Source organism: Agelaius phoeniceus, unplaced genomic scaffold (genome assembly GCF_051311805.1).
Source record: "Agelaius phoeniceus isolate bAgePho1 unplaced genomic scaffold, bAgePho1.hap1 Scaffold_283, whole genome shotgun sequence".
Classification (NCBI taxonomy): domain Eukaryota; kingdom Metazoa; phylum Chordata; class Aves; order Passeriformes; family Icteridae; genus Agelaius; species Agelaius phoeniceus.
The window spans coordinates 94,967-117,878 of NW_027509923.1; the positions used below are offsets into that span (position 1 = coordinate 94,967).

General features: G+C 51.0%; 1 protein-coding gene across 1 annotated transcript; it reads right to left on the reverse strand.

Annotated features, from left to right (window-relative positions):
* Window positions 1-15,972: 15,972 nt before the first annotated feature.
* LOC143693105 (protein NDRG2-like) lies at window positions 15,973-21,771 on the reverse strand. Its single transcript, XM_077173147.1, has 10 exons — window positions 21,717-21,771; window positions 20,490-20,576; window positions 18,712-18,768; window positions 17,756-17,850; window positions 17,370-17,414; window positions 17,238-17,289; window positions 17,072-17,119; window positions 16,947-16,982; window positions 16,789-16,840; window positions 15,973-16,115 (listed from the first exon to the last, which is right to left on the reverse strand). Exons 2-10 carry the CDS (start codon window positions 20,508-20,510, stop codon window positions 15,982-15,984), a joined length of 540 nt encoding a protein of 179 aa, XP_077029262.1. The 5' UTR covers window positions 20,511-20,576; window positions 21,717-21,771; the 3' UTR covers window positions 15,973-15,981.
* Between the last annotated feature and the right edge of the window lie 1,141 nt (window positions 21,772-22,912).

The following is a 22,912-nucleotide window of genomic DNA, read 5'->3' on the forward strand; positions in this document are numbered from 1 at the left end:
GAATCCAAGTACAGCCCAAATTACAAATTTCAACTCCCCAGGGCTTGTCCAATTGCACCAGGCTATGCGGCAGGGCAGAGCAGCTCCGGCACAAATGTGTGTGCAGACACCCGTGACACAGGACAGGACGTGACAGACAACGGGGACACAACACGGACAGAAAGCTCCTGGCAAGGAAAATGGCTGCGAGGACTGAGAGAATGCAAAAGGAGATGACCGAGGGGAGACCGATGGTGAGCTGATGAGGCTCAGAGAAACCTGGAGGAAGAAGATGCTAAGCGAATGATTTATTCCAAGAACTGCAAAGATGGATGCCTGAGAATCCTACGGCCAGAAGCCTCTACCTGTCCGTACAGCTCAGAACAAGACCTGAAAAGACACCTGACCGGATGCTGCTAAAGAGACAAGAGAGTCTGATGCCTGTCTGAGATCCCGAGGCCAAAGTTCTATGGCCTGGCTGCCAGGCCAAGGAATGCAGAGATCACAGATGCTAACAATGATGCCAGGGTTTCTGACAGGCCCCTCCAAGGCCTAAGGTAAAAGACATGACACATCCAAACACACATAATACACAAAAGACAAGTGACACGATACACACCGGGACTGCTCTGCCCTGCGCACCTCAGCACTGGGATCCAAAGTCAGGCTTTGCTTTTAGGGGGCCTAAGGGGCCGCTTCAGGGACATCCCCAATCTCCAAAAGGGGACTCAAAAACCCCTCCCAGTAATTCCCAAACCAGCCCCCCGCTTTCATCCCCTCTCTGGGTTGTACCCCTCTACTTATCTCTCGCACAGCTGGGGATGCAGGTCCGTGTCAGGTGCAAAAGAAGGCAGCCTCAACATCTGGCAAGTTCCTGCTGGCACTGTTGTTCAACAGCTCCCTGTTGTTTCTTAGTCAGCTACATGAAAGAAATGCAAATATCAATGCATGATCTCTGCAGCACACTGGCCAAAACCCAACAATTCTGCTACTCACCGTTCCCCTAAGAATGCCCGGCTCCTGGGGCCGCACCCTTCGGCCGCGCTCCGAGGCTGATGCCATTGTCACGGGGTAAGCCTGGGTTAAGAGGAGATGAGGTGATTTGGCATGGCTGAAACCTGAGGGGACCCTCGCTCCTCCTCCCTACTTCCCCGACTCACCGCAACTCCTGGGCAGCTGCCCGAGGCCACCCGGATGGCACCTTTAAATAGAAGAGTTCAGGGCTTCCTCACCAGGTCCTGTAATGCATCCACAGGGCTCACACGTGCAGGGAACCCGGTCCATCGGCCGGCTGGTGACGGGAGCTTGGCAGGCTCTGAGTGGATTGCCTAAAGCACAAAAAAGAGAATGGAGACTTAGACTTGCCCCAGGAATTGAGACGTTAACAACAAGAAAGGCTACTGATCACCTTACTGTCCTGAACTTGACTGCTGGGGTCCAGAGTTACGTCCTAAAAATAAAGACAAAAAAACAGCGCTGTAACAGGGTGTCACCCTTGACACTCTCCCTGCAGAGACAAATGGTGACTGACCTGCTTGTGGGAACCCCCTCACCCAGGATGGGGGTCTCTGCCATGGATGCAATGCATCTGCACCTGAAAGAAAGTCAGAATATATGTCAAACCCCTGCAGGATAACTCAAAAGCTACCAACACCTTAGGTCAACCTAGGAATGGCATCTGGAATCCAAGTACAGCCCAAATTACAAATTCCCACTCCCCAGGGCTTCTCCGATTGCACCAGGCTATGTGGCAGGGCAGAGCAGCTCCGGCACAAATGTGTGCGCACACCCGTGACACAGGACAGGACGTGACAGACAACGGGGACACAACACGGACAGAAATCTCCTGGCACGGAAAATGGCTGTGAGGACTGAGAGAATGCAAAAGGAGATGACCGAGGGGAGACCGATGGTGAGCTGATGAGGCTCAGAGAAACCTGGAGGAAGAAGATGCTAACCAAATGATTTATTCCAAGAACTGCAAAGATGGATGCCTGAGAATCCTACGGCCAGAAGCCTCTACCTGCCCTCACGTTCTTTCAAGTCCTAGTCCGCCATAATGGATCCTGGCGGGGCACAGCTGTCCACACAGCTCAGAACAAGACCTGAAAAGACACCTGACCGGATGCTGCTAAAGAGACAAGAGAGTCTGATGCCTGTCTGAGCTCCTGAGCCCAAAGTTCTATGGCCTGGCTGCCAGGCCGAGGAATGCAGAGAGCACAGATGCTAACAATGATGCCAGGGTTTCTGACAGGCCCCTCCAAGGCCTAAGGTAAAGGACATGACATATCCACACAACACATAATACACAAAAGACAAGTGACACGATACACACCGGGACTGCTCTGCCCTGCGCACCTCAGCGCTGGGACCCAAAGTCAGGCTTTGCTTTTATGGGGCCTAAGGGGCTGCTTCATGGACACCCACCCACCTCCAAAGGGGACTCAAAAACCCCTCCCAGTAATTCCCAAACCAGCACCCTGCTTTCATCCCCTCTGTGGGTTGTACCCCGCTACTTATCTCTCGCACAGCTGGGGATGCAGGTCCGTGTCAGGTGCAAAAGAAGGCAGCCTCGACATCTGGGAAGTTCCTGCTGGCACTGTCGTTCAACAGCTTCCTGTTGTTTCTTAGTCAGCTACATGAAAGAAATGCAAATATTAATGCACGATCTCTGCAGCACACTGGCCAAAACCCAACAATTCTGCCACTCACCGTTCTCCTAAGAATGCCCGGCTCCTGGGGCCACGCTCCAAGGCTGATGAAAAAACAGGAACGGATGCTCAGAGTTGCACTGGAAAGTGAGACTGGAGGAATGACAACTGCTTCTGTACCCTACTCAATGCTCACCTTGCCCACCTCATCTTGACTGCCGATATCCAACTTTACCTCCTAAAAAGAAAAAGAACAGTGCTGTAACAGAGTCACACTTTACACTCCCCCTGCAGAGACAAACTGTGACTGACCTGCTCGGGGGAACCTCCTCACCCGGGATGGGTGGATGGATTTTGCTCTGGATTTTATCCTTCTGCGTCTGAAAGAAAGTGAGGACAAAAGTCAAAGGGCTGCAGGATAACTTCACAGCTCCAAACATCTCCTGTCTATCTAGGAATATCATCTAGAGTCTGGCAACACCCCACAAACTGCACAAACCCTGGGACTTGTCCTGTTGCAGCAGGCTATGCGGCAGGGCAGGGCAGAGCAGCTCCGGCACAAATGTGTGCGGACACCCGTGACATGGAACGTGACAAACAGGGGGACAACAAACACAACACATTATGCTTGTGGTGAGGGTCTCGAGGGGAAAAGGCAAAAGGGACCCCAAAGACACGCTAGGTAACACGGTACGCCGGACAACACGACGTGGACCGGAACTGTTCTGCGCTGCCCGCCTGAAAGCTGCCATCAAAACTAGAGCCTCTCCCTTTAGCTGTCCTAAGAGGCCCCTTGGAGAAGATTGCTTTTCCCTCTGCTAATTTTTAAATCTGTCCCAGGAACTCCCAACCTGCTGCTCTCCCATTGTGCCACCTCCAGGCCGTGGCCCTGACTTATCTTTTGGATGATCGGTGATGAGGATCCACGTTGCACCTGAAATGAGTCTGCCTCGGAGGGCCCCGTGATCGCCTGTTAGCCTCTCGGTCAGCTACAATAAAGAAAAACAAAACCAAAGTATGAGTTCAGAGGTATGTGGGCCAAATCCCAGCGAGTCAGATACTTGCCCTCTCCTGAGTGTGCCTGGCTCCTTCAGGCTCCGGCTTCATCCTGATTCCAAGGCTGTGGCCATTATTATGAGTGGCACCTGGGTAAGAGAAAGGCAAAGTGAAATGGCATTCCTGTGAATGCAGTGGATGACCTTGTGTGCTGTAAGATGTGTGAATGCCTCCGCTCGGCTTCTAAAAGGCCTTGGGTGGGGGGCTCAAATAAACACCCTTTCTCACCCTGCTGCCTTCAAAACCACCCCCCCAACAATAACTCCTAACCGGATACCTGCTCACCCTCCCTCTCCCAGTCACAATCCTCAACTCACCTGAAGCCTCAATCTCAAACGTCATCTTGGACACTGGGCAGATCCCTCTTGTGACACAATGAATCTGCTGAAAAAAGTGTTGTAATTGACACAATCCGGAGTCTCTGGAAGCTGCACTCCTCCTAAAAAAAAATACAAAACAATATAAGAACAAAACCAGAAATTACAAATGCGCTTTACCACCCCTAAACACAAAACCCAAAATCATGAACTTAAATACTCCCTGTATTCCAGGCTGTTTTCTTCACAGGATCTTCAAAGCCTCTGTTGCTTTAGATGCCCAGAAACACCTGCTGAAAACAAGCTGAGATAAGCTGAAAGAGCCTCTTACCTGAAATGAGAGGAGAGCTCTGATCCCAGCACATCCCAGAGGGGGAATGAAGGCCCTGAGCAAAGGCTGGGGTTAATATACCCCTGATGGTGCCCGCCTCTCGTTCCCATGGCACCCAGGAAAAGGGAGGGGGCGAATCCCACCGGGTATAAAAACCCTCAGAGTGGCTGCAGGTGTTTGGCTCCTCTGATTTGAATTCAAGGTGAGTAAGGGCTTGTTATAGAGGAAAACTCTTCAAAAAAATAACAGCGCTTTCTTCTTTTTTTGCAGCAACTTCTTGGAGCAGAAGAACAGAAAATTGGTAAGAAATAAAACTTTCTTTTTTTAGGTAGCCTTGCTTGATAAATTGGGTTATTTGCTCTTAGCTTATATAATTATTCCTTGGTGATTACTGAGTCGTACTTCACCTGTGACCTAGCAGTGTGGAGAAAAATACTAATGATGTAAAGAGTGTAAGTCTCCTTAGCACTCCTAATTAGGCCTATCTACATTTTAAACAAAAATAAATAAAAAAAACCTTTTGGGCAGAGCAAGGGTTAGGTACCAGGTTCACCCTGCTCTGAGATAGCTGGTCCAAAGGCACAGCAAGAAGTGCCCAGAAATTATTATTTAAATCCTTAAATTGCTGAAAATGATACAGTTTCCCTTAAGTGGATCTGTAAAAATGAGAAACCAGGACATTTTGTTCCACTTACAACAGATAAAATCACAAATAAACCACTTCTGCCCTTTAATTTATTCTCCATAAGTATTGTGAAAATAAAGGCTCTCCCTAATTTAAATCCCTCCAGCAATGAAGAAAGAGGAATTCTCCTGAAGCCCTTTTCCCTGGCAGACAAAACTGACCAGCCCAGGTTCCTGGTGGCAGAGTGGGAGTTTTCCAAGGTAGGAATCCGTTTTGATTCGGGTGAAATGTGCATTTTTGAGTTGAGTCTGTGGTTAGAAAGCAGGGCCATTTAGCCTGGCTGCAAAGCCCAGGCTCAGAGCGGGGCAGAGATAAAGGGAGAGGGGACACAGGGTGACAGAGAGGGAGACATTGCAGAATTTCAGGAGCCAGCCATTAGTGCCAAGTTCCAGGTCCCAGCCATTATTGAGAATTCCAGGAGCCAGCCATCATTGCAGAATTCTAGGAGCCGGCCATCATTGCAGGATTTCGGGTGCCAGCCATTATTGCAGAATTCCAGGTGCCAGCCATTACTGCAGAATTCCAGGAGCCAGCCATTACTGCAGAGTTCCAGGAGCCAGGTGGTACTGCAAAATTCCAGGTGCCAGCCATTATTGAAGAATTTCAGGAGCCAACTATTACTGCAGAGTTCCAGGAGCCAGCCATTATTGGAGGGTTCCAGGACCCAGCCATTACTGCAGGGTTCCAGGACCCAGCCACTATTGCAGGATTCCAGGTGCCAGCCAGTACTGCAGAATTCTAGGAGCCGGCCATCATTGCAGGATTTCGGGTGCCAGCCATTAGTGCAGAATTCCAGGAGCCAGCCATTATTGCAGAATTCCAGGAGCCAGCCATCATTGCAGAGTTCCAGGAGCCAGGTGGTACTGCAAAATTCCAGGTGCCAGCCATTATTGAAAAATTTCAGGAGCCAACTATTACTGCAGAATTCCAGGAGCCAGCCATTATTGAAGAATTCCAGGAGCCAGCCAGGAACCAGCCACTATTGCAGGATTCCAGGAGCCAGCCATTATTGCAGAATACCAGGTGCCAGCCATCATTGCAGGATTCCGGGACCCAGCCATCATTGCAGAATTCCAGGAGCCGGCCATTATTGCAGGGTTTCAGGAGCCATTATTGAGAATTCCAGGACCCAGCCATTATTGCACGATTCCAGGAGCCAGCCATCATTGCACAATTCCAGGAGCCAGCCATTACTGCAGAATTCCAGGACCCAGCCATTATTGCACAGTTCCAGGTGCCAGCCATTATTGCAGGGTTCCAGGAGCCAGCCACTATTGCAGGATTCCAGGTGCCAGCCATCATTGCACAATTCCCGGTGCCAGCCATTATTGCAGAGTTTCAGGACCAGCCATCGTTGCACAATTCCAGGACCCAGCCATTATTGCAGAATTCCAGGAGCCAGCCAGTACTGCAGGATTCCAGGACCCAGCCATCATTGCAGAATTCCAGGAGCCATTATTACAGGATTCCAGGTGCCAGCCATCATTGCACAATTCCAGGACCCAGCCATCACTGCATGATTCCAGGATCCAGCCATCATTGCAGAATTCCAGGTGCCAGCCATCACTGCACAATTCCAGGTGCCAGCCATCATTGCAGGATTCCAGGTGCGAGGCATTATTGCAGAATTTCAGGACCCAGCCATCATTGCAGAATTCCAGGACCCAGCCATCATTGCAGAATTCCAGGACCCAGCCATCACTGCAGAGTTCCAGGTGCCAGCCATTATTGCACAATTCCAGGTGCCAGCCATCATTGCACAATTCCAGGTGCCAGCCATCATTGCACAATTCCAGGACCCATCCATCACTGCAGAATTCCAGGACCCAGCCATTATTGCAGGATTCCAGGAGCCAGCCATCATTGCAGAGTTCCAGGAGCCATTATTGCACAATTCCAGGTGCCAGCCATCATTGCAGGGTTCCAGGAGCCAGCCATCATTGTACAATTCCAGGACCCAGCCATTACTGCAGGATTCCAGGACCCAGCCATCATTGCACAATTCCAGGACCCAGCCATCACTGCACAATTCCAGGATCCAGCCATCACTGCAGGATTCCAGATGCCAGCCATTATTGCAGAATTCCAGGAGCCATCATTGTACAATTCCAGGACCCATCCATCACTGCACAATTCCAGGACCCAGCCATTATTACACAATTCCAGGACCCAGCCATCACTGCACAATTCCAGGACCCAGCCATCACTGCAGAATTCCAGGACCCATCCATCACTGCAGGATTCCAGGAGCCAAAGCTGATTTCCAGGAGAAGCCTTTAGACCAACCCCTGCCTCGGCATTTTCTCCCCCTCTGGGGATGCCTTTGGCAGCTGCAGCTCTGCCCTTGGTGCTTTCCAGCCCCTAACCCCAGGCAGCAAACAGCTCCCCAAAGCCAAAAACGCCCCAGGAAACCTCCAAGAATCCCCTGTGCATCCTCAGAAATTGTGGAAAAGTGCTGGAAATAAACCCTGACCGTGGTCCAAGCCCCCAATGTCGTCCCCACCTTTGTGCAGTGGGGCTGGTGCCCCCTGAGGGCTCTGTCCTTGTCCTGGTGTGTGAGGATTTGCTGTCAGGGCTGCTGGGTTGTGCTGCTTTTGGGGGAAAAAGGCTGGGTTTAGGGGCTGGTTTTAGGGGCTGGTTTTAGGGGCTGCTTTTGGGGGAAAAAGGCTGGGTTTAGGGGCTGTTTTTAGGGGCTGGTTTTAGGGGCTGCTTTTGGGGGAAAAAGGCTGGTTTTAGGGGTTTTTAGGGGCTGGTTTTAGGGGCTGCTTTTGGGGGAAAAAGGCTGGGTTTAGGGGTTTTTAGGGGCTGGGTTTGGGGGAAAAAGGCTGGGTTTAGGGGCTGTTTTTAGGGGCTGCTTTTGGGGGAAAAAGGCTGGGTTTAGGGGGTTTTAGGGGCTGGTTTTAGGGGCTGCTTTTGGGGGAAAAAGGCTGTTTTTAGGGGTTTTAGGGGCTGTTTTTAGGGGCTGTTTTTAGGGGTTTTCAGGGGCTGTTTTTGGGGGAAAAAGGCTGTTTTTAGGGGTTTTAGGGGCTGTTTTTAGAGGGTTTTAGGGGCTGCTTTTGGGGGAAAAAGGCTGGGTTTAGGGGCTGTTTTTAGGGGCTGGTTTTAAGGGCTGGTTTTAGGGGCTATTTTTAGGGGCTGCTTTTGGGGGAAAAAGGCTGTTTTAAGGGGTTTTAGGGGCTGTTTTTAGGGGTTTTTAGGGGCTGTTTTTATGGGGTTTTAGGGGCTGTTTTTAGGGGTTTTAGGGGCTGTTTTTGGGGCTGTTTTTAGGGGGTTTTAGGGGCTGTTTTTAGGGGGGTTTAGGACCTGGTTTTAGAGGCTGTTTTTAGGGGGTTTTAGGGGCTGTTTTTAGGGGTTTTAGGGGCTGTTTTTAGGGGTTTTAGGGGCTGTTTTTAGGGGCTGCTTTTGGGGGGAAAAGGCTGGTTTTAGGGGCTGTTTTGAGGGGTTTTAGGTGCTGTTTTAGGGGCTGTTTTGAGGGGTTTTAAGACCTAGTTTTAGGGGCTGGTTTTAGGGGGGTTTAGGGGCTGTTTTTAGGGGGTTTTAGGGGCTGTTTTTAGGGGCTGCTTTTGGGGGAAAAAGGCTGTTTTTAGGGGTTTTAGGGGCTGTTTTTATGGGGTTTTCAGGGGCTGTTTTTATGGGGTTTTCAGGGGCTGTTTTTATGGGGTTTAGGGGCTGTTTTTAGGGGCTGTCTTTAGGCTGAGGAGTGATGCACCTGAACCCAAACCTGCCTACCCTGTACCCCCGATCTCCCCTGCACTGTCCAGCCCTCGAGCCCTCTCCATTTACCCCTCAATCCCTCCCTTTGCCCCCTGAGCTGCCCCTCGGCCATGCCCTGAAAGGACCCCAAAAAATCCCCATCAATTCCCTAAAAATGCCCTGGTTCTCAAAGGGTCCTAAACGCCCCACGGAAACCTAAAAAATACCCTAAAAATACCCTCCTTCTAAAAAGCCCCTAAAACGCCCCAAAAAATCCCCAAAGAGCCTTTAAAAAATCCTTAAATAATCCTAAAAGAGCTCTAAAAATATCCCTTAAATCTTTAAAATGCCCTGATAAGAATCTAAAAAAAAAACCCTAAAAAATTTCCCTAAAAACCTTAGAAATAGCCAAGTCCTAAAAAATACCCTCAACACTCCTCAAAAAGCCCTAAAAACTTTAAAGTCATCTTAAAAAAGCCCCAAGAATACCCAAAAGCACTCCTAATAATTCCAATTAGTAGTAAGACGGCCCTTAAAACACCCTAAAATAATTCTTTAAAAACTCTGAAAAAGCCCTAAAGGTGTCCTAAACGTTCCCAGAGAATTCCTAAAAAATTCCTGAAAAAAAAAACCAAAAAAAACCTAAAATATCCCTAAAAAACCCTCCCAGTATAAACCAGTAACCTCTAACCCCCCCCAATCCCCTCCCAGTATAAACCAGTAACCCCTAAACCCCCCCAATCCCCTCCCAGTACAAACCAGTAACCCCTAAACCCTTCCCAGTCCCTCCCAGTACAAACCAGTAACCCCTAACCCCTTCCCAGTTCCTCCCAGTACAAACCAGTAACCCCTAAACCCCCCAATCCCTTCCCAGTATAAACCAGTAACCTCTAAACCCCCCAAACCCCTCCCAGTACAAACCAGTAACCCCGAAACCCTCCCGGTCCTTCCCAGTACAAACCAGTAACCCCTAAACCCTTCCCAGTCCCTCCCAGTACAAACCAGTAACCCCTAAACCCCCCCAAACCCCTCCCAGTATAAACCAGTAACCCCTAGACCCACCCCAATCCCCTCCCAGTATAATTCAATACAAACCAGTAACCCCTAACCCCTTCCCAGTTCCTCCCAGTATAAACCAGTAACCCCTAAACCCTTCCCAGTCCCTCCCAGTATAAACCAGTAACCCCCAAACCCTTCCCAAACCCCTCCCAGTATAAACCAGTAACCCTGAAACCCCCCCATCCCCTCCCAGTATATACCAGTAACCCCCAATCCCCTCCCAGTACAAACCAGTAACCCCTAAACCCCCCCAATCCCCTCCCAGTATAAACCAGTAACCCTGAAACCCCCCCATCCCCTCCCAGTATAAACCAGTAACCCCTAAACCCTTCCCAGTCCCTCCCAGTATATACTAGTAACCCCCAATCCCCTCCCAGTATAAACCAGTAACTCCTAAACCCCCCAGTCCCTCCCAGTACAAACTAGTAACCCCTAAACCCTTGCCAGTTCCTCCCAGTATAAACCAGTATATCCTAAACCCCCCCAGTCCCTCCCAGTAACCCCCAAACCCTTCCCAGTTCCTCCCAGTATGAACCAGTAACCCCCAGTCCCCCCAATCCCCTCTGAGTCCCTTCCAGTATAAACCAGTATAAACCAATGACCCCGAGTCCCTCCCAATACAAACCAGTAACCCCCAGTCCCTCCCAGTATAAACCAGTAACCCCTAACCCCTTCCCAGTTCCTCCCAGTACAAACCAGTAACCCCTAAACCCCCCCAATCCCCTCCCAGTATAAACCAGTAACCCCTAAACCCCCCCAAAGCCCTCCCAGTACAAACCAGTAACCCCTAAACCCTTCCCAGTCCCTCCCAGTACAAACCAGTAACCCCTAAACCCCCCCAAAGCCCTCCCAGTATAAACCAGTAACCCTGAAACCCCCCCATCCCCTCCCAGTATATACCAGTAACCCCCAATCCCCTCCCAGTACAAACCAGTAACCCCTAAACCCCCCAGTCCCTCCCAGTATAAACCAGTAACCCCTAAACCCCCCCCAATCCCCTCCCAGTACAAACCAGTAACCCCGAAACCCTTCCAGTCCTTCCCAGTACAAACCAGTAACCCCTAAACCCCCCCAAAGCCCTCCCAGTATAAACCAGTAACCCCTAACCCCTTCCCAGTCCCTCCCAGTACAAACCAGTAACCCCTAAACTCCCCCCATCCCCTCCCAGTACAAACCAGTAACCCCGAAACCCTTCCAGTCCTTCCCAGTACAAACCAGTAACCCCTAAACCCCCCCAAAGCCCTCCCAGTATAAACCAGTAACCCCTAAACCCTTCCCAGTTCCTCCCAGTACAAACCAGTAACCCCTAAACCCTTCCCAGTCCCTCCCAGTACAAACCAGTAACCCCTAAACCCTTCCCAGTCCCTCCCAGTACAAACCAGTAACCCCTAAACCCCCCCAAACCCCTCCCAGTATAATTCAATACAAACCAGTAACCCCTAACCCCTTCCCAGTTCCTCCCAGTACAAACCAGTAGCCCCTAAACCCTTCCCAGTCCTTCCCAGTACAAACCAGTAACCCCTAAACCCTTCCCAGTCCCTCCCAGTACAAACCAGTAACCCCTAAACCCCCCCAATCCCCTCCTAATCCCCTCCCAGTATAAACCAGTAACCCCTAAACCCTTCCCAGTTCCTCCCAGTACAAACCAGTAACCCCTAAACCCTTCCCAATCCCTCCCAGTACAAACCAGTAACCCCGAAACCCCTCCCAGTATAAACCAGTAACCCCTAAACCCTCCCACTCAGACACAAAGAAGAGAGGAGTCCGTTAACTGAACTGCAATTGTGAGTAAAGACAAACGCACGGGGAATGAAAACCTCCCAAAAAACATTTCCTCCTCCTCCTCCTCCACCAAATTCCAATGCATCCATACCCCAAATCTCTTGGTATCGGGTTTCAAATCTGTCCTGGGCACATGGTATTGAGTTTATGGTACACCTTATAAAATATCAAATCTGTCCTGGGCACATGATATCGAGTTTATGGCACACATTATCAAATATTAAATCTGTCCTGGGCACATGGTATCGAGTTTATGGCACATGATATCAAGTTTCAGGCACATGTTATCGAGTTTCTGGCAGGTGTTATCAAGTTTCAAATCTGTCCTGGGCACATGATATCGGGTTTGTGGCACACATTATCAAATTTCAAATCTGTCCTGGGCACATGATATCGAGTTTGTGGCACACATTATCAAATATCAAATCTGTCCTGGGCACATGATATTGAGTTTGTGGCACACATTATCAAATATCAAATCTGTCCTGGGCACATGATATCGAGTTTCAGGCACACATTATCAAATATCAAATCTGTCCTGGGCACATGATATCGAGTTTGTGGCACACATTATCAAATATCAAATCTGTCCTGGGCACATGACATTGAGTTTATGGCACACATTATCAAATATCAAATCTGTCCTGGGCACATGATATCGAGTTTGTGGCACACATTATCAAATATCAAATCTGTCCTAGGCACGCATTATCAAGTTTCAAACCTGTCCTGGGCACATGTTATCGAGTTTCAGGCACATGATATCAAGTTTGTGGTACACATTATCAAATATCAAATCTGTCCTGGGCACATGATATCGAGTTTCAAATCTGTCCTGGGCACATGTTATTGAGTTTGTGGCACATGATATCGAGTTTGTGGCACATGATATCAAGTTTCAAGCCTGTCCTGGGCACATGTTATTGCGTTTCTGGCAGGTGTTATCAAGTTTGAAATCTGTCCTGGGCACATGATATTGAGTTTCTGGCACATGTTATCGAGTTTTTGGCACATGTTATCGAGTTTCTGGCACATGTTATCGAGTTTCAAATCTGTCCTGGGCACATGAGATCGAGTTTCTGGCACATGATATCGAGTTTCTGGCCTGTCCTAGGCACATGTTATCAAGTTTCTGGCACATGATATTGAGTTTCTAGCACATGTTATTGAGTTTCTGGCAGGTGTTATCAAGTTTCAAATCTGTCCTGGGCACATGATATCGGGTTTCTGGCCTGTCCTGGGTACATGATATCGAGTTTCTGGCACGTGATATCGAGTTTGTGGCACATGATATCGGGTTTCAAGCCTGTCCTGGGCACATGTTATTGAGTTTCTGGCACATGTTATTGAGTTTCTGGCACATGGTATCGAGTTTCAAATCTGTCTTAGGCACATGTTATCGAGTTTCTGACACATGTTATCAAGTTTGAAGCCTCTCCTGGGCACAGCCTGTTCCCTCCCTCTCTCTCTCTCTTTCTCTCTCCTAGGGGCCTGCTCGAGGCCTCTCCGTTCTCCCGCCTGAGGCCTCTCCGTTTTCCCGCCCGGTGCCTCTCCGTTCTCCCGCCCGAGGCCTCTCCATTTTCCCGCCCGAGGCCTCTCCGTGCTCTCTGAGGCCTCTCCGTTCTCCCGCCCGAGGCCTCTCCGTGCTCTCCCGCCCGAGGCCTCTCCGTTCTCCCGCCCGAGGCCTCTCCGTTCTCCCGCCCGGCGCCTCTCCGTGCTCTCTGAGGCCTCTCCGTTCTCCCGCCCGAGGCCTCTCCGTTCTCCCGCCCGGTCCCTCTCCGTTCTCTCCCGCCCGGTCCCTCTCCGTGCTCTCCCGCCCCTCCAGCCTCGGGGGCTCTTCCCCTCCCATCCCTGCCCCAGCCCAGCTCACCTCTCCCGCCCGCGTGGCTTCCCCAGCAGCCGCCTCAGGACGGGCCGGAGCTCCGACCCCGTCGCGCACCGGAAGTGGAGGGACGGCTCGACCGGAAGTGCGCAGCCTTTAATCCCCGCGTGCTCGGGGGCGGGCCCGTTGCCCCCAGTGGCTGCGCCAGGTGCCAATATTCGAGGCTGGGCACCCCATTGGTGGGACCGCGGCGTCCCGGGCAACTCCGTCACTTCCTCCGAAACCAGTACAGACCAGGGACCCCGTCCAGTACAGACCAGTACAGACCAGGGACCCCGTCCAGTACAGACCAGTACAGACCAGTACAGACCAGTGACCCCGTCCAGTACAGACCAGTACAGACCAGGGACCCCGTCCAGTACAGACCAGTACAGACCAGTACAGACCAGGGACCCCGTCCAGTACAGACCAGTACAGACCAGTAACCCCGTCCAGTACAGACCAGTAACGGCTGCACCCCGTCCAGTACAGACCAGTACAGACCAGTGACCCCGTCCAGTACAGACCAGTGACCCCGTCCAGTACAGACCAGTACAGACCAGTGACCCCGTCCAGTACAGACCAGTAACCGCTGCACCCCTCCCAGTGCATCCCAATCCACTCCCAGTACAGACCAGTAACCTCTGCACCCCTCCCAGTTCCTCCCAGTACAAACCAGTAACCCCCACATCCCCTCCCAATCTCCTCCCAGTCCCCCCAGTCACCTCCGAGTCCCTTCCAGTACAAACCAGTATAAACCAATGACCCCCCAGTCCCTCCCAATCCCCTCCCAGTACAAACCAGTAACCCCTAAGTCCCTCCCAGTCCCTCCCAGTCCGTCCCAGTCTGTCCCAGTTCCCCCAGTACAAACCAGTATAAACCAATGACCCCCCAGTCCCTCCCAATCCACTCCCAGTACAAACCAGTAACCCCTAAACCCCTCCCAGTCCATCCCAATCCACTCCCAGTACAAACCAGTAACCCCTAAACCCCTCCCAGTCCATCCCAATCCACTCCCAGTCCAAACCAGTAACCCCTGCACCCCTCCCAGTCCGTCCCAGTTCTCCCAGTACAGCGCACACTGGACACGTTTCTGTCAATGCTTGGATATTTTATTGATTTGGGGAGGGGTCCCGGGAGGGTTTTTGGGAGGGGGGGGGGGGGGTTTGAGGTTTTTTTTGAGTTTTTTTTTTAATTTTTATTGAGGGTTTTTTTGAGGTTTTTTTTTTAGGAGGGGTTTTTGGGGTTTTTTTGAGGGTTTTGAGGGTTTTTTGGGGGGTTTTGAGGGGTTTTTTTGAGCGGGTTTTTTTTGGGGAGGGGTCCCAGGGCAGGGGGTTTCGAGAGGGTTTTTTTGGGGGTTTTTTGGTGGGTTTTTTTTGGGGTTATTTTTGGGGGGTTTTTTTGGGTTTTGTTTAAGGGATTTTTTGAGGGGTTTGAGGGTTTTTTTGAGGATTTTTTGAGAGTTTTTTGAGGGTTATGAGGGGGTTTTGGGGTTTTTTTTGAGGGTTTTTTTGAGGGTTTTGAGGGGTTTTTTGAGGGGGGATTTTTGAGGGTTTTTTTGGGTTTTTTAAGGGTTTTTTGGAGGGGTTCCGGGGGGTTTATTGAGGGTTTTTTGGGGTTTTTTTTTTGAGGATTTTTGGAGGGCTTTTTTGAGAGGGGATTTTTGAGGGGTTTGAGGGGGTTTTTGGGTTTTTTTAGAGAGGGGTATTTTGGAGATTTTTTGAGGGTTTTTTAAGGGGTTTTTTTTAATGTTTTGAGGGGATTTTTGGGGGGTATTTTTGGGACTTTGTGAGGGTTTTTTTAGGGTTTTTGGAGGGGTTTTTTTGAGGTTTTTTTTTATGTTTTGAGGGTTTTTTTGGGGGGGGGGTTTTAGGGTTTTTGGGGTGGGATTTTTTGGGGAGGGGTCGCTCCCGGTGCTGCCCCGGCTCAGGGGTCCCGGGGGGGTTTTTTGGGGAGGTTTTTGGGTTTTTTTGGGGTGGGATTTTTGGGGTTTTTTGGGGTTTTTGGGGTGGGATTTTTGGGGCGGGATTTTTGGGGTTTTTAGGGTGGGATTTTTGGGGAGGTTTTTGGGGTTTTTAGGGTGGGATTTTGGGGGTTTTTTGGGGTTTTTGGGGTGGGATTTTTGGGGAGGTTTTTGGGGTTTTTGGGGTGGGATTTTTTGGGGGTTTTTTGGGGTTTTTGGGGAGGTTTTTTGGGGTTTTTTGGGGTTTTTGGGGTGGGATTTTTGGGGAGGTTTTTGGGGTTTTTGGGGTGGGATTTTTGGGGTTTTTTGGGTTTTTTGGGGTGGGATTTTTGGGAGGTTTTTGGGGTTTTTGGGGTGGGATTTTTGGGGAGGTTTTTGGGGTTTTTGGGGTGGGATTTTTGGGGTTTTTTGGGGTTTTTGGGGTGGGATTTTTGGGGCGGTTTTTGGGTTTTTTTGGGGTGGGATTTTTTGGGGTTTTTGGGGTTTTTTTGGGGCGGTTTTGGGGTTTTTGGGGTGGGATTTTTGGGGTTTTTTGGGGTTTTTGGGGTGGGATTTTTGGGTTTTTTGGGGTGGGATTTTTTTGGGGAGGGGTCCCGGGGGTCGCTCAGGGGCTGGCGGGGGCGGCCCCGCTGCCGGTGCTGCCCCGGCTCAGGGTTCGGCTGCGGCCGCGCTCGGCCTCGCCCGCGGTGACGGAGCCGGTGCGGGAGCGCGACAGGCGCGTCATGGCGGAGGCGGCCACTGCGGGGACACGCCCCCTTGGGACACGCCCCCCGGCCTCCCGGACACGCCCCTTGCCCTCCCAGACACGCCCCTGCCCCTCCAAGCCACACCCCTTCTACAAAGAACCACACCCCTTGATGTGAGCCACGCCCATTTCCTCCAAACCACACCCATTCCCCATTAAACCACACCCCATTATGTAAACCACGCCCCTTCCCCCAGAGCTATGCCCATCCCCTATTTAACCCCACCCCTTGATGTAAACCACACCCATTCCCATTAAACCCCGCCCATTCCCCATTAAACCCCTCCCATTTCCATTAAGCCCCACCCACTCCATGTTAAACCGCCCTTCATGCAAACCACACCCCTTCTCTCTTAAGCCACGCCCCTTCACCTTAACCACACCCTCTATAAACAAAGCGATGCCCTATCCCCAAGCCACGCCCCCTTCCCCAAGCCACGCCCCCTCTGCCCCTTCTGCCAACAGACATTAACGCATTGGTCATGCATATTAATGAGCCCGTCATGCATATTAACGATCCATCGTGCATGTCAAGTTTCTCACGCATATTAACGAGTCCACCGTGCATCTTAATGAGCCCATCATGCATATTCATGAACCCGCACTGCATGTTGGGTTTCTCATGCATATTGACGAGCCCTCATGCATATTAATGAGCTCACTTACTGTAGCCCATCCCCTGCAGGAAGTACTTGATGGCCTCGGTCAGGCGGCCGGGCTGGGGGAGTGGGCGTGGTCAGCGCTGGCCACGCCCACTGAGCTCACACACCAGACGATGTCCACGCCCCCCCCGGCCACGCCCCCATTGACCTTTGACCCCTCACCTGGGCGATCTGCGGCTGCCCGCCCCCGTCGGCCATCTGCAAAGGGGCGTGGTCAGTCAGGGGTCACTCAGGGGTCACTCAGGGGTCAGGGGTCACTCAGGGGTCACTCAGGGGTCAAAGGTCACCTTCAGGAACGACGTCTGCGTCGGGTCCAGCTTGGCGTTGCACTCCACCTTTGGGGGCGGGGACAAAGGGGTCAAGGGGCGTGGCCAGAGGGCCGAGGGGCGTGGCCCAACTAGCCACGCCCCTCAGAGTGGCCACGCCCCCTGCCCAGGCCCCTCCCCCACTCACCACGGCGTCCTCGTGGGGGGCTTGGTCACCGACCACCAGCAGGGCGGGGCAGCTGGGGGTCAAAGGTCACACAGGGGTCAGTCGGGGGTCAGCCAGGGGCCACTCAGGGGTCAAAGGTCAGAGGTCACTCACCGCAGGCTCCCGGCCCCGCTCCGCTCCAGGCCCAGGTCAGCGCGGCTGATGGGGGCGTGGTCATGCGTTAGCCACGCCCACAATGCCCACACCCCCTTGTGACCCCGCCCATAATGGCCACACTCCTCTCTGACCCCACCCCCTTCAGGACACACCCATTCCTTAGCCCCTCCCCTTTGGCCACACCCCTTTCCTCCATTTGGCCATGCCCCAACCCCTAAAGCCACACCCCCAACACAGCCACGCCCAACACGGCCACACCCACTCCCAATAAAACCAATGGAAAGGAAACCCCGTCCATTTTTATTGACCACACCCTCCCCGAGGCAGGCCACGCCCCCAGGGGAAGCCACGCCCCCCTGGGCGGGCAGGCCACGCCCCCTCACCTGGTGTACATGCTCCAGAGCAGGGCGGGGTTGGGCGTGGCCGCCAGGTGCTCCCGGACCCGCCGGACGGGGGGAGGGGCGGCGGCCAGCTCGTCCTGAGTGACCCCAGAGTGACCCCTGAGTGACCCCTGAGTGACCTCTGACCCCCCGAGTGACCCCCGGCCTGAAAAACCACCCAAAACCTCCAAAAACCCCAAAACCCCAAAAAACTCCAAAGAAACCCCCAAAAACCCCCAAATTCCCCCCAAAACCCATCAAAAACACCCAAAAATCCCCAAAACCCCCCAAACCCCGAAAAACCCCAAAAAAAGCCCCAAAACCCCCCAAAAAAATCACATAAACCCTCCAAAACCCCCAAAAAACTCAACCTCCCCCCCAAAAATACCCCAAAACTATCCAAAACCCCCAAAAACCCCAAAACCCCCAAAAAAATCCAAAAATCCCCCCCAAAACCCCCAAATTCCCCCCAAAACCCATCAAAAACACCTAAAAATCCCCAAAACTCCCCAAAAAACCCCAAAAAAACCCCAAAACCCATCAAAAACACTCAAAAACCCCCAAAACCCCCAAACCCCCCAAAAACCCCCCAAAAACCCCAAAAACCCCCAAAAACTCCCAAAAACCTCCCAAAACCCCTAAATTCCCCCCAAAACCCATCAAAAACACCCAAAAACCCCAAAAACTCCCCAAACTCCCCAAAAAACCCAACAAAACCCCCAAAAAATCACATAAACCCTCCAAAACCCCCAAAACATCCCCCAAAATCACAAAAACCCCAAAAAACTCAACCTCCCCCCCAAAAAATACCCCAAAACCAGCAAAAACACCCCCGAAAACCCAAAAAAAACGCTAAAAAAACCACAAAACCTCCCGAAAAAAATCCCCAAAAAACCCCAAAACAACCAACTTCAGCCCAAAATCACCAAAACCCCCAAAAAGCCCCAAAATCCCCAGACCTGGGTGAAGAGGTGGCTCAGGATCATCTCGTTGGTCGACGTCGTCAGCCCTGAGAGCTGAGAGGGAGGGATGGATTTGTGAGACCCCCCCAAAAATAAATAACAGACCCAAAACGCCAAATTTCCCCCAAAAAAAACCCAAAAAAAAAAGGAACAAAAAACCCTAAAAAATCCGCAAAAACCCCCCAAAAACATCAAACCCCCCATAAAAAAACACCCCAAAACGACCCAATAAAAACCCCAAAAAAACCCCAACCTTCCCAAAAAATAAAAAAAAAAAATTCCCAAAAACCTCGCAAATTTCCCCCCAAAAAAACAAAAAAAAACCCCAAAAAACCCCAAAAAACCCAAAAAAAACCCAAACAAAAAAAAAAACAAAAAACCAAAACCGAACAAACCCCACCCTAAAAAAAACCTAAAAACAAACATTAAAAAAAACCCCTAAAAATAAAAAATCCACCCAAAGAAAACCCAGAAAATCCACACAAAAAAAACCAAAAAAACCCAAACCAAAAAAACCCAAAAAACCGAAACCGAACAAACGCCACCCTAAAAAAAAACCCTAAAAATAAACATTAAAAAAACCCCTAAAAATAAAAAATCCACCCCAAAGAAAACCCAGAAAATCCACACAAAAAACCCCAAAAAACCAAACAAACAAAGGAACAAAAAACCCTCAAAAATCCACAAAAAAAACCCCAAAAAACATCAAACCCCCATAAAAAACCACCCCAAAACAACCTAATAAAAACCCCAAAAAAACCCCAACCTTCACCAAAAAATAAATTAAAAAAAATCCCCAAAAACCTCGCAAATTTCCCCCCCAAAAAACCTGAAAAAACCCCAAAAAAACCCCAAAAAACCCAAACAAAAAAAAACCCCAAAAAACCCAAACCAAACAAACCCCACCCTAAAAAAACCCTAAAAATAAACATTAAAAATCCCCTAAAAATAAAAAATCCACCCCAAAGAAAACCCAGAAAATCCACACAAAAAACCCCAAAAAACCAACCAAACAAAGGAACAAAAAACCCTCAAAAATCCACAAAAAAAAACCCAAAAAATCAAACCCCCCATAAAAAACCACCCCAAAACAACCTAATAAAAACCCCAAAAAAACCGCAACCTTCCCCAAAAATAATAAAAAAAAATCCCAAAAAGCTCGCAAATTTCCCCCCAAAAAAACCAAAAAAAAAACCCAAAAACACCCAAACAAAAAAAAACCCAAAAAACCAAAACCGAACAAACCCCACCCTAAAAAAACCCCTAAAAATAAACATTAAAAAAACCCCTTAAAATAAAAAATCCACCCCAAAGAAAACCCAGAAAATCCACACAAAAAACCCCAAAAAACCAAACAAAAAAGAACAAAAAACCCTAAAAAATCCACAAAAAAAACCCCCAAAAACATCAAACCCCCCATAAAAAACCACCCCAAAACAACCCAATAAAAACCCAAAAAAAACCCCAACCTTCCCCAAAAAATAAAAAAAAAAATCCCAAAAACCTCGCAAATTTCCCCCCAAAAAACCAAAAAAAAAAAACCCCAAAAAACCCAAAAAAAAACCCAAACAAAATAACCCAAAAAACCGAAACCGAACAAACCCCACCCTAAAAAAAACCCTAAAAATAAACATTAAAAAAAAACCCCTAAAAATAAAAAATCCACACAAAAAACCCCAAATTCCCCCCAAACCCCGCCCACTTGGCCCCACCCCATGAGGCCCCACCCCCGAGGCCCCGCCCCCCGCGGCCCCGCCCCCCGAGGCCCCGCCCACCTTGCTGGCGGCCCAATCCATCCATCCCTTGGCTTTGGGGTCCAGGTTGATCAGCACCAGCCCCTCCACGGCCTCGGGGTGCAGCAGCTGGGGGACCCCAAAATCGGACAAAACGGACCCAAAAACGGGCCCAGGATCAGCGCGAAATCGGCTCAAATAAACCCCCCAAAATTAACCCCAAATAAACCCCAAAATTAACCCAAAATAAACCCCAAAATTCGCCCCAAATAAACCCCAAAATTAGCCCAAAACGGGACCCTGGGGGACCCCAAAATCACCCGAAAGGGACCCAGAAATGGGCCCAGAATCAGCCCAAAATCAGCCCCAAATAAACCCCAAATAAACCCCAAATAAACCCCCCAAAATTAACCCAAAATAAACCCCAAAATTCACCCCAAATAAACCCCAAAATTAGCCCAAAACGGGACCCTGGGGACCCCAAAATCACCCGAAAGGGACCCAGAAATGGGCCCAAAATCAGCCCAAAATCAGCCCCAAATAAACCCCAAATAAACCCCAAAATTACCACAAATAAAACTCAAATAAACCCCAAAATTACCACAAATAAATCTCAAATAAACCCCAAATAAACCCCAAATAAACCCTAAAATTCACCCAAAATTACCCCAAAAAGAGACCTCAAATAAACCCCAAATAAATCCTAAATAAACCCCAAAATTAACCCAAAATTACCCCAAAAAGGGACCTCAAATAAACCCCAAATAAACCCCAAATAAACCCTAAAATTAACCCAAAATTACCCCAAAAAGGGACCTCAAATAAACCCCAAATAAATCCCAAATAAACCCCAAAATTAACCCAAAATTACCCCAAAAAGGGACCTCTGGGGGACCCCGGAATCGGCCAGAAGTGACCCAAAAATGTCCCAAAATCAGCCCAAAACTATCCCAAAATTACTCCAAATAAACCCCTAAAATTAACCCAAAATGACCCCAAAAATGACCCCGAAATTATTCCAAATAAACCCCCAAAATCAGCCAAAAATTTCCCCAAAATTCCCCCAAAATAGAGACCCCAAAACTACCTCAAATAAACCCCAAATAAACCCAAATAAATCCCAAAATTACCCCAAAAATGACCCCAAAATGACCCCAAAAATGACCCCAAAATTACCCCAAAATTACCCCAAAATTACCCAAAATGACCCCAAAGCCCCTCCCAGTCAGTGACCCCCAAAGCCCTCCCAGTTTCCCCTCCCCCACTCACCCCGAACTTGGCCAGCACGAAGGCCCCGGCCCCCACCCCCACCCGACGATGCTCCGGATCCTGCGAAAGGTCAAAGGTCACGGAGGGCGTGGGAGGTCAAGGTGGGCGTGGCCTGAGCTTTAGCCACGCCCCCCCATCCCCCCCGAGCCACGCCCCCCACTCACCCCAGGCCCTGCAGGACCCCCGGGAGAGCCTCGGCAATTGCTCCAGGGAGGGGTACTGGTACCTGGGAGGGGTCAGAGGTCACGCGGGGTCACGCGGGGGTCACGCCATGGGGGTCACGGGATGGGGGAGGGCAGCTTTGGGGGCGGGCAAGGCGGTTTAGTGGGCGTGGCCACTGGTTTGTGGGCGCGGTCTGTGGAGGGGCGTGGTTACCTGGGGGCATAGGGCGGGGCAGTATTGGGGTTTGTGGGCGGGGTTTTGGGGGTTTGTGGGCGGGGTTTCTGGGTCGGTGGGCGTGGTTACCCGGGCAGGTAGGGCAGGGCAGTATTGGGGGTTTGTGGGCGGGGTTTCAGGGGTCGGTGGACGTGGTTACCCTGGGGATTAGGGCAGGGAAGTTTTGGGGGTTGGTGGGCGGGGTTTTGTGGGTCGGTGGGCGTGGTTACCTGGGCGGGTAGGGCGGGGCAGTATTGGGGGTTGGTGGGCGGGGTTTTGTGGCTCGGTGGGCGTGGTTACCCGGGCGGGTAGGGCGGGGCAGTATTGGGGGTTTGTGGGCGGGGTTTGGGGGTTTGTGGGCGGGGTTCGGTGGTCGGTGGGCGTGGTTACCCGGGCGGGTAGGGCGGGGCAGTATTGGGGGTTGGTGGGCGGGGTTTTGGGGGTCGGTGGGCGTGGTTACCCGGGGGATGGGGCAGGGCAGTATTGGGGGTTGGTGGGCGGGGTTTTGGGGGTTGGTGGGCGGGGTTACCCGGGCGGGTAGGGCGGCGCCCCCTCCTCCATGCCGGGCGGCTCCAGGTGCACCAGGTGGAAGCTTCTGGAAATCTCCAACATCTCCGGGTGCCCGAAGAGCTCCGAGAAACACGTCAGGTCTGGGGGGGCGGGGCCAGGGGTCAGGGGTCAGCGGGGGAGGGGCCTAATGGGCGGGGGAGGAGTCTGGGAGGTGGGGGAGGGGTCTGAAAAGTGGGGGAGGGGCGGGGGGTATGGGAGTGGTCAGCATGGTGGGGGAGGGGCCCAAGGGGGTGGGGGAGGGGCTTGGGGGA

What these genes read in the sequence shown, in the direction of transcription:
- LOC143693105 (XM_077173147.1), bottom strand. Translation starts at nt 20,510, where the DNA reads ATGGATTGGGCCGCCAGCAAG. An exon ending in TGAGCCACCTCTTCACCCAG is followed by an intron (nt 17,851 to 18,711) that starts GTCTGGGGATTT and finishes GGGGTCACTCAG; the next exon opens with GACGAGCTGGCCGCCGCCCC. An exon ending in CCCCCCACGAGGACGCCGTG is followed by an intron (nt 17,120 to 17,237) that starts GTGAGTGGGGGA and finishes CCGCCCCCAAAG; the next exon opens with GTGGAGTGCAACGCCAAGCT.